General features: G+C 41.3%; 1 protein-coding gene across 2 annotated transcripts; it reads left to right on the top strand.

The window, feature by feature from the left end:
- Nucleotides 1–420: 420 nt before the first annotated feature.
- On the top strand, nucleotides 421–11155 carry LOC121187275 (tubulin-specific chaperone cofactor E-like protein). 2 transcript variants are annotated; one of them, XM_041046454.1, is made up of 11 exons: nucleotides 421–495; nucleotides 1935–2059; nucleotides 2237–2307; nucleotides 3873–4052; nucleotides 4604–4743; nucleotides 5531–5712; nucleotides 6567–6823; nucleotides 8122–8248; nucleotides 8467–8583; nucleotides 8677–8788; nucleotides 9676–11155. In XM_041046454.1, exons 4-11 carry the CDS (start codon nucleotides 3905–3907, stop codon nucleotides 9880–9882), a joined length of 1290 nt encoding a protein of 429 aa, XP_040902388.1. In that variant the 5' UTR covers nucleotides 421–495; nucleotides 1935–2059; nucleotides 2237–2307; nucleotides 3873–3904; the 3' UTR covers nucleotides 9883–11155. The 2 variants fall into 2 exon arrangements, with proteins under 2 accessions (XP_040902388.1, XP_040902389.1); XM_041046455.1 differs by lacking the exons at nucleotides 421–495; nucleotides 1935–2059 and having other exon boundaries at nucleotides 2196–2307.

Genomic DNA, 11155 nt, shown 5'->3' with positions numbered 1-11155 from the left:
ACATCATCAGTGATATTAGATGCGCCCTGATTGCACCTGTGCTTTCTCTACCATAACATGTCAAAATGTCTGCCGTCTGCCATGGAGAACATCTAACTACATACTAAGGAGGACAGAGGACATCTGCGGCGTCTGGCAAGCCACACATGAAATAAGAGAAGACAAATCATGATCACCATCAGCAGCAGCAGCTGCTGCATCAAGACAGTGACATCATGGGCATTCTTCTCAGGGGGTACCTCAGTTTTTTTGTTTTTTTTTATTCTTTTATTTTTTTAGTACAGTTTGATAGTTTGAACGCCATAAAAAAACATTAGAAAAAAACAGTATGTGGTGTAACTTAAATTTTGTTTGCTACCTAAAAGGAAGTAATTCAATTAAAAAGGGAAAACTCGTTTTCAGTTATCAAGCGACGTCACTTCCGGGATGTAGGGGTGAGCAAAATGACAGCTGGTTGTTTTCATCAACAAGGGAATTTCAAAGTAGACATTAAAGGTATGTAGGAAGACGACCTGCTATTTTATCGGTTTCTGACACGATCTCGTAGCGTACTGTCATTAGCTAGTGATTGCTGAAAGTATGTTTATATCGTTGCCATCTTTAATCCATCTCGGGCTCCATCGAGCTGCTGCTGGGGGTCAGACTCACTGATACTGAGTCTGAACTGGACACTGCTCGGCTGTCAACAACAGACAGTTTGGACTTATAATTTCCAAGTTATAAGTCGTTCTCTTTAGCTGGAGCTATAATGGAAAAAGTGTTGTTTTTGTGTGTACGGGGTTAGCGATGCACGTTCTAATAAAAAAAAAAAAACATCATTCAAAAATCTGTCCATTCTGCGGATTCTGTGCCTTATTGGCCTATTTATAACGAAATAATAGGACTATACCATCACTTAGTGATCAACAAGAGTTATACGTTAGCTCGGCTTAAATCTCTTGGAAGAAGCAGCACCTATAACAGTAAAATATCAACTTTTATCATTGGTCTGCCTGTTGTTGCCAGGATCATTTTTCACCGAATCGATGTTTGTTGGTTAAGGGCTGTAACTGCTAAGGCACATATAAAAGTTAAGATTTTGTCGAAATAACTTTTGATTTGTCAAAGGAATGTATGCCGAATTAATAAGAACTTAACGTTGAATCGCACTTTGGCACGGTTTGCAAATTGTTAGTTTTGTACAGTTAGTGATAAGCAAAGGAGTATAAAATTACGTGATTTTTCAAGGGGATTTGGCATAGCTGGCTCCTCTTAAACCAGCCTAATTCCGTTCCAAAATTTGTCACGTTAGAGGTGCCATATCAGCAGATATATATATTGTAACAACATCTCTTAATGTCTTTTACGCATCACCAAGTGTTATACATGAGATCGGGTTAAAGCTAACAGAGAAAGTAGCATTTAATGCAGTCAAATACCAGTTTTTATAATCTGTTCCTCTGTTGTCACGATCGTTTTTCACCTTGGTAACTGAAGTTAAGATTCAATCAACTATAAAAGTTGAAATTTCGTTCATAGAAGTACTGTTTGGCCAATAAGATAATACCGAATTTACGAGAGCGTCGCGTTTAATCGCTTCATATCCTGTTTTACAAACTGTTAAATGTCTATTTTTACCCACAGGTCAAAAAATAGCAAACTGACAGAGTCATTCACGGCGTTCGACACAGAGAGTATAATTTTCAACAAAATACTCGTCAATCATTGATCACATGTATATTGTCACTGCCTGAGATTAATGTTTTATTTCATTAACCCTTGTGGTGAAATTCCTCTGTGTTGTTTGTGCCTGTGTTGTGAGGACACTTTGGCTGCTCACACCAGGACTCTGCTCAACTTTTCAGAAAAGTCCTTCAATGTTCTTCTATTGATATTTTCAATTGAATAACAAGGCATGGACAGAAACCAATCTTTGACCTTGTTTTGTTCTCCAGCGTCATGCTGTGAAGGCCTTCCAAGTCCTCACTTTTCTGACCTGTACTGACCAAATCCTGACAACTGACCAAAGGCACCAGCATTTCTTCTGGGGATGACTGTCAGCCCCATCAGCCACTCTGGAGTAAGACAATACTGACGTTCCTGTAGAGCCTGTGCTTCATCTCCCAAATAGACAGCTTTGTCCTGTGTAAACGTTATGACATCAGTTGCAGTTTCAGTTGCACTTAGAATGAATGAACAATGTTGTATGTGTCAGTGGAGAGAAACTGAATCAGGCTTCTCCTGATTCTTTGGACAGGCCATCAGTACAGAGACATAAGAACACGGTGAGCGGTGGTAGTGGTCAAATCAAGGAAAACGTCTCCTCAGGTAAGACACTTTCTGTCATTTATTTCTAAGTATAACCTCACACAGTCACAGAAAAAGTTTTTTTTTTAAAAATTAGGTGTGACCTCTCTCCAACAGGACAGTGGGTCAGACGCCTAACAAACATCATGTATTTGTTGTGTCTGTATTTTACTTGTCTTCTGTGGCTTTATAACAAATAACTTGACTCATTAGATGAAGAGTAACAAATAGCTTTCATGCATTACCACAATTTACTGAGGCCCATTTTTGTCAAATAAGATATTGTAACAAGAGCCTTTTATTTTTTATTTCAGCGAAACCATTACATAATTTATGTTTCCCTGCAGCAGATTCCACAGCGAGGCTCTCCCCACCAAGCGTTTTAAGACTCACACAGACATGCGTCTTTTTAATTATAGAAACCTAAGTGATAAGTTAGGTCAAAAAGGGCTCTCTTCACATTTTTTTTATAGGTTCAGCATAAAGGCGTTCCTGTTTCTCTCCTTCAGGCAAATTCAGGAATATTTATGTGGGACAGTGTCTCTGTGGTTTGCTGATAAAGAGCTGAGTCCTAGCGTCCCTACCTGCTTCCATTATCATTTTCGAACTCTCCTAAAAAAGAAATGCAGACATTTATCAGGCTGGACAGCTTTGGGTCATCAGGGAGAAGACAGCAGTTTTCTTTCCTTAATGTAGATGTGCTTGTATGAATGGCTGATTTGGGCATATGATGAAATTGTTTAGTAATCAAATATAGTCTTGTGTTCAGTGTTTTATTGATGGTTGTGTGATGGAATTAAGACCCGCAGTAAAAGACCCACTAATAGTTTAGTATTGTAATAACCCTCAGTGGCAGAACAATACGTTCTGCTGTATGAAACCAGGTGATAAACTACAACGTGAGGTCCAGACTAAACTCTGGGCTGCAGTGCTTGCTGGTCGAGGAATTTCTGGGATGTTATGGAACATTGATGGTGTATCCTAGACAGGAAAAGAGATGATTTTGAGTTGCACAAACAATGAATTAATCACACATTAATCAGTTCATCAGCAGTTCCTTTAAATTAAAATAGCTGGAATGAATTGGGGAATAATCATTGAAAATTAATTGACAGCAGTTTTTGACAGCAAAAAAAATGGATGCAACAGAACCAGAATACTTTCTTTATTATTACACACATTGTTCCTTGTCAAAACCTGGTGCCTACATTACCCGCAATTTATTTCCACTGCATACAACTTACACTATAAACTAGCTATTTGCACTATTTACTGATGTTTTATAGCCCAAACGATTTATTGATTATTCTAGAAAATAATCAGTAAAGTAAGTGTAAGTAAGTGCTGAAGAAAATTAGCGTTAGTTACAGCGCTACTCTGGACTCTTGCTTCCTTTATATGAACCATTTTTGTCATGCATTTTGTCATGATTGCCACAGCTATGTAAAAAGTCTGAGTTGAGTAGTTTATAATGTAAATAGCTGCAAACGTGCTTAGATGCAGTCCCATTCTACAGTGACATTGTCCGTCACAGTCTGACAGCTGATCACTGGGGACGTCTGTCTCTTTCCCACACTGCTGACCAGCTGAGGGGGGGGTCGTTCAGAGGGACGGAGCCATGGAGCCACCGGAGGACATGAAGGGTCGTACCTTTGTGGAGGTGATCAGTGAAAAGTACAGCCCAGAGAACTTCCCATACCGCAGAGGACCTGGTATGGGGGTGGTGGTTGTGCCCACTGTGTGTCTTCAAGGCTCCCCTATGAAAGGTGAGCAGGAGAAGGAAAGTTACAGACTTTGTTACATTTACAGATACCGTAGATATGGTTGGGTCATATCTTTCAAATAACCTGAATACAGCCCTCAGAGGATGGGCCACAATCGGAATTTCCACAGAAAGTCCGATTGTGGCCCTTTGTAGACTTGAGGAATTGTGGCCCTCAGTACTTCCTGGGAACGCTCCCATTAAGTCCGAGAGTGCCTGGACATTTGAATTCAGCCCATGTCTTGTGTCTGCACTGCATTATGGTCTTTTTAGGCTCTCTAATGGTGGAAAAATTGGACTCATAAATATAAGGATACTTCCTGTCTTCTCTCACTAGACTTCACAGTAGTAACAGTTGCAGTTTATTCTGGGAACTTGCTGTTATCATGTCCTGGAGGAATTTATCTCCTTCTTTCTGGTAACATCAGCATGTGACTATATGAACTTTTATGAATTTTTAACCTTAAAAACCTTCTTTTTCCGGTGTGAACCTTCCCCTCTGTCTTACTAATCCTTCTTAATTCCTCCTTCCATCCTGACCCGCCTCACCTCCAGACCGTCTGAACCTGCCCAGTGTGCTGGTGTTGAATAGCTGTGGGATCAGCAGGGCAGGAGACCAGGCTGAGATTGCTGCTTTCTGTTCCCATGTCATGGAGCTGGACTTGTCCCATAACAAGCTGCAGGACTGGCATGAGGTGCAGTTTCTGGGTTTATTACAGTAGTTAATTCCCATTAAATGATTAAAAGATCAAAACTACTATAACTGAAGGATTTGGGCCATAGAGCTCCACTGTTTGCCAAAAATAATTAAAAACACATCAGTGTGCCACGCTCTTGCACTGGGTAACATGTTCCTTCACCACCATGAACACACACCCTGTAGTTTATTGTGACTCAGTCTATCTCACATACACGATCCTGCTGCCAGAAATGCTCACCAGTGAACTAAATGTGTATAAATCTGCACCTCAGTCCCTTTGTTCCCACTCCTTTGAGTGACTGGTGTTAAACATTACTGTGCCCTGTCATTTTATGAAATTACTTGGCCTTTTTTATAGATTTAAACTATGTAAACTATGCCGTTTTTGAAGATTTATGTCTTCAGTTGGAGCTGGTGGACTTGGAGCAGAGAGCCACAGAGAGAGTATGGCTGTCAGAAAGTTGGGAGACAGACTATGGACTGTTGGTTTTGGTCTCTTCAAGGAATTTGTTGACAATAAGTAAAACATAGAACACTGTCAGCCTTATCCTGTAAAGGTTACCAGGTAAGGTAAGAAGTGTAGCACAGGTTGTGTATTTGTGTTTTTTGTGTATTCTGCAGTGTATTTGTGGTGATAAGACCAGTCAAGGTCTGTGACCACACTGTTGTCCACCAAGTCAAGTCCATCTCCTGGTTTTGTGTAAATTAATGTTTATTAAAGGTTCTTGACTGATCTAAGAGAGGACAAAATATAAAAACACACTTTATTATCTTCTTTTCAGATCAGTAAAATAGTGTCCAACATCCCGAACCTGGAGTTCCTCAACCTGAGCTCCAACCCCCTGGCAGGAATGACCCTGGAGCCGCGGTGTGCTGAGGCCTTTTCCCGGGTCAGACGCTTCGTCCTCAACAACACTCAAGTGTCCTGGGACACTGTGCTGCTGCTCACTCGAGAAATGCCTGAGTAAGAAGAGCAGCTATGCTGGATCAGTGCTGCTGAGACTCCAGAATGAGATGGCTTTAATTCCAGGCAGCAACTACACTGCTTTCATTGGATTGTTCGTTTTAAACTATTCTTGAGTGATACTGACACATAATTATTTACTTAAATGGCCCTATATCCCTGATCAATCAGTTTACCCAAACGACAAAAAAACACAGATTCTCTCTCTTGCCCCAGAAGCTGTGTTTTAAGATACCTGCCTCAGTCACCACCTCAGTTTAATGGAAGTGAGTGCAAGCTTGTTAGTGTTCAGAGCACTGAAAAACACCTGTGATTTGTTTATTTTTTTTCTGATTATTGGCATTAAAGGAGAGTTAAATGCATAAATAGCAAATCCTGAAACATAAAAAAAATTGTCTATTTTTCTCTCACGTTGCCTCCTGGAAAGTAATAATCACGCCTAGGACACTTTCAGATGAAACACAGATAACTAATATGTGTTTAAGATAAAATAAGATAAGCATGTATTGATCCCTGAGGGGGAGATTCTGCTGTTACAGCAGCATAAAGTAAGAGAGGTACAGATAAACAGAGAACCTTTTTAAAATGCCAGTCCACATCTGAACATCACACTCTCAAAAAAGCACACATAAAGTACCACCCTGAGATAATTCACTCAAGACTAGAGGACTAAAACAACCATTAAAGTGCTAACTATAACCACGCAAGCTAGTTTTATTGTGTAAAAAATTATAAGTAGTTGTTTACTGAAGAGGATAAACTGTATGTACATTTTAAATGGACAGGGTTAAAAAGTTGTCGGCACAATGTTCCTCTTCACCCTGTACCCTGCCTTCTCCTGTGTTTCTCCACAGGCTGGAGGAGCTGTTCCTGTGCCTTAACGAGTACAGTAATGTGAGTGCCTCTGGCGTGGCCTGCCCCACCCTGCGCCTGCTTCACATCACCGACAACAGCCTCCAGGACTGGGCCGAAGTCCGCAAGTTTGGCTCCATGTTCCCCTGCCTGGACACTCTGGTCATGTCCAACAACAACTTGGGATCCATTCAGGACAGCAAAGATATCCTGCAACGGCTCTTCCCCAACCTACGCAGCATTAACCTGCACAACTCAGGTCAGGGCTCCTGGTTGTTTGCTTGTTTTGTACATGGGTGTGTTGGTATTAGACACGTTAAACTGTTCACGTGGGGGTGTTTCAGTGTCCCACAAGGCTTTAATTTCAGGAGGAAACATTGAATTGCTTGTAATTTAGCAGCATAGAGGAGACCCAGGTTATAGTATCAGCATTAGTATGTGATGACTTAATAACAACTGATAAAATTAGCACAAGCAAACATGTCACTGTATCCTTAAAAGCTTTGTGTTATTTGTAGAGTATTACAACTGAATCCTTTCCAGGTCTGCTTTTAAATTGTTTCTATTTTGGGCCATACCATTTTAAAACCTATTTTTGAACCTTTGATGAGAGTAGATGGGACAAAAACAACATCAAAAGACTTACTTTGTCATATCTTATTCTGTCATATCTTTGCCTGGGGCACAGAAAAACATCCTTCGTGCAAGTCATTTGGTCTCCGATTATTTTTATTAAAGCAAAAGCATATTCAGTACCAGTATCTTAAGACAGGATATGATAAGGCAGCAAAGATTTCAAAGGTCAAAGGTCAGGGTCACTGTGACTTCACCAAATAAATTTTTTGACAGAATTCAAGTATTCGTACGCTAATTATGGCACAGTTTCACAAAATGTCTAATAGGTTAAAATCGATTTCTCTCATCCTGTGAGCCATGCTCACAGTGTGGCTCTAGGGATGGCAGTTTCAGTGACTTGGCCAGTTGTCCAGACTGAGCTGTCTCAGGAACTGAGATGCAGTGTCATGAAAGCAGACATTCATAGTCCCCAGACACTGTAGCCTAGCAGTTTTGGTGATCCCCTGACTTTTCACGTAGTTCCACTGATATGTTGAAGTTATTGACCACAAGAAAACCTGTACTTTGTTCAGTGTTAATTAACAAATGTTAACGTGCTATCATGCTAATCTCAAATGGTGAATATGGTAAACATTACAGCTGTTAAACATTAGCTTGTGACTTGGACAGAGCTTTTTACAAAAGACATCATACACCTTCTTCAAATACTTGTCTACTGTCCTTGTTTCTTTGTCTCAGCATTATCAGACTGGTTGAAAAAAAAAAGAATGAAATCACTGCAGCAGAACCGCAGCTATTGTCTTTACCCACAATTTAACTCATTCTCAACTTGTTGTCTTCGGTCCCAGCTGATGCCGACTCAAGTGAAATGACTTGAGGACATTTATCAGCCTTCATGCAGCTCACTCTGGAGACACAAAAGACTTATATATATATACACACACACACACATGCATGACATGTCCATGTGTGCTTTGTCAGGTCTAAACCGATGGGAAGACATTGAGAAGCTGAACTTCTTCCCTAAGTTGGAGGAGGTGCGACTGCAGGGCATTCCCTTATTACAGACCTACACCAATGCAGAGCGTCGCAGCCTCATGATAGCACAGTGAGTCCCGTCAGTGACCTCAGTGAGGAATGAACTCCTCCACAGCACGTGGAGAGGCTGTTTTCTTTCTGCCAACACTTTGTAGTACTTGACACTGAATGAGACGTGCATTTCAGTTTGGTCCTCTTAACTGTAGAAGTCAGTAATCTGCTGCGTTGAAGTCGTACAGTGTCACAATATCTGCTTTGTAACTATAAAATGTCTGTAATTGTCCTCAGGCTTCCTGGAATATCACTGCTAAATGGCAGCGTTATAACTGACAGTGAGAGAGAGGATGCAGAGAGGTTCTTCATCCGTTACTACTTAGACTATCCTGAGGAGGAGCTGCCTTACAGGTACACTGTGTGTACTCCAACTGCAGTGTTTGTGTCATGTAATGTGTGTGTGCCGTTGAGACTGACAGCACAACCTGCTCTTCGCCTCCTCAGATATCATTGCCTGGTAACCAAGTACGGGAAGCTGGAACCACTTGCCGAGATTGACCTCCGACCTCGCTGCCGTGCCCAGGTGGAGGTTCACTGTGAAGAAAAAGTCGAACAGGTGGATTAAATGTTTAATGAGCTATTGTTCTGAATGGTTCGCAAATGTAGAATAGTTTGAGAAGCATAGGATGTAATCTTTCTTCCTCGCTGGCCTGTTGAGCCTCTCTTTAGTAAATGTACCAGCTGTTTTTGCCTCTTTGACTCTGGCATTGACTCTGTGCTCTTCACTTTTGACTAACTGGTGCACCAAGGGAATCTTTTGTATTGTGTCAGCACCAGTCCAACTCTCAGTTACTCATGGCAGGGCTCCACACTGTGACCAAAATAGTTGCAAATGTGTTTTTTGAGAGTATTTGTATTCGTACGAGTTCATGATGATGATTAGGTTGTTTCAATGCCACTGTGGTTGAAAGTAGTACTTTTTCTTCTTCACTGGCTCAGTCGGTCTCTCCTGCCTGCAGTTACATGCGCACTGATGATGAAACAGTCAAAACAATCCATTTAGCTGTTACCATGTTCCCCAAGATGAAGCGGTCTGTAGCTGAAAAACAAAATGAGGAGAGAGACGAGGAGGCTGGTGGTGAGGGAGAGCCAAGGAGAGGTCCCGACTCAGACACAACTGATGATGAGAGTGCAGGCTGCAGGGAGAGACCGACGGAGCCAGTGAAGAAGGAAAAGTACTACTTTCAACCACAAGGTCATTGCTGTGAAGAACGCTGTCTGTTCTGAACCCTGTATCTTTGCTTCACTCTCATTGAATGACAGTCAGGATTTTGTCTAATAAACTTGTAGGTTTGTTTTCATCTTTGTCAAAAGTGATAACTATGACAGATTTAGATTAACAATATTAAGACTGGGAATAGATTTCAAATGAAATTGTGTGTAAATTTAATTCATGGCCATATTTGCATTTTACCATCCTGAAACTGTTTCTCTTTGTGTCAGCTGAGCATCCGTTTGGACCAGACCGTAGCCGAGCTGAAGAAGCAGCTGACAACAGTAGTCCAGCTGTCCACCAACAGCATGAGGCTCTACTACATCGACAAGTGTAGTGCGTTTGGTCCAGAGGAAATGAAGTACAACACCCGGGCTCTCCACTCCTACAGCATCCAAGATGGTGATGAAATACTGGTGGTACCCAAGACCAAATGAACAGCGGGTATTAAACTGGCTGATTAGAATGACTCCTTGATTGATTGATTGGTTCATTGGATTATTTGTTCATTGGTTAACTGACATTGCAGAATTATTGGAAAACGCATATGGAACAGTGTCAGCGGCCCACTTGTTGTGGGTGAATGGAGAGAAAGTAAAAGAAGAAAAGGCAAAAGGGATGCGAACCCCATCATGGAGACTGTACAGTGGACGACAGTGGGCTGCTGGGAGTCTCTGGCTGGAAAAGCAGAGAGTATTGTGTCTTTATTTATTTCAGCTTTATGTGAGGGCATCCACTGGAGTTAGTGCACAGATCTGTCACAGTGGAGAGCAGGCCGAGAGAGCAACTCGCAGTCAGCTAGCAGCTTAAGCGGAGGGGAGGGCGCTGCTGTACCAGCAAAGCTTCGCTGCGGCTCTATCTCTTAGTACACGGCATGTACCATAGCACCTGCATAGGCAAGTATCCAACACCACTGGCTTGCCCACTTGTCGCAAAAGCTATCCTGCTTAGTGTGAGGCAGTGCTGGTGAATGGAGAGGGACTGCTGTTCTCCTCTGCACTTTTACTGTAGGCACAATATGAGGAAGAACGTTGTGTGTTAAAGGAAAAATGCTGACGAATATACTGCTAAATGTAGAGGTTGAGGAAAACAAGCAATTTTGGGTCCATTGGTGTTTTCCTTTGTATTTCTGTGAATAATTGGCACACATTAGAATAAGTTATATCACATTCAGGATGTTTGGCAAAATACCAACAAAGAACAAGGGATTCTTTCTACACAAGACATTTAACAAGCAGTGGGAAATTTACCATAGAAGAAGCTGATTTTAAATCCTTATATGTTTTGAGACATATACAAAGGCTTTTCCTTAAGTAACAACATGTCTGAAAGGAATTGTCTTAAAATTACATCTATTGCTTCTCCCTCATTGAAAAAGATCCAGAACTTATGAATATGCAAATATTGCGTGTTCTAGACTGGATAAAAAAATATCTCCTGCTGACAAGGCCACTCTCATCCCACTTGTGTAATACTGGACCGTGACTGGCTTCCAAACCAGCTGTCATGTCACAGAAAATCAACTCGTATGTACGTGTGTTAAACTGAGATTTAAGGTGGGCACAGAGAAATTGGGCCCCTTCAGCAGATGAATATGATATATAATTTTATATAATTTTCTGCTGTCAAACTCCACACAGTGAAGGTCAAACATTTAAGTGAAGTAAAAAAAAAAAAAAAAAAAGGAAAACCCATTTGTGAGTGAAGGGA

Source organism: Toxotes jaculatrix, chromosome 9, assembly GCF_017976425.1.
Source record: "Toxotes jaculatrix isolate fToxJac2 chromosome 9, fToxJac2.pri, whole genome shotgun sequence".
Taxonomy (NCBI): Eukaryota; Metazoa; Chordata; class Actinopteri; family Toxotidae; genus Toxotes; species Toxotes jaculatrix.
The sequence above is the reverse complement of the archived record's forward strand: the minus strand, read 5'-3'. Positions and strand labels throughout refer to the sequence as shown.

Excerpts from the sequence above, each read along its gene's own strand:
- LOC121187275 (XM_041046454.1), top strand. The coding sequence starts at position 3,905 with ATGGAGCCACCGGAGGACATGAAGGGTCGTACCTTTGTGGAGGTGATC. Across the intron at positions 4,744-5,530 it reads AGCTGCAGGACTGGCATGAG|ATCAGTAAAATAGTGTCCAA; the intron begins GTGCAGTTTCTG and ends TCTTCTTTTCAG. Across the intron at positions 5,713-6,566 it reads CTCACTCGAGAAATGCCTGA|GCTGGAGGAGCTGTTCCTGT; the intron begins GTAAGAAGAGCA and ends GTTTCTCCACAG.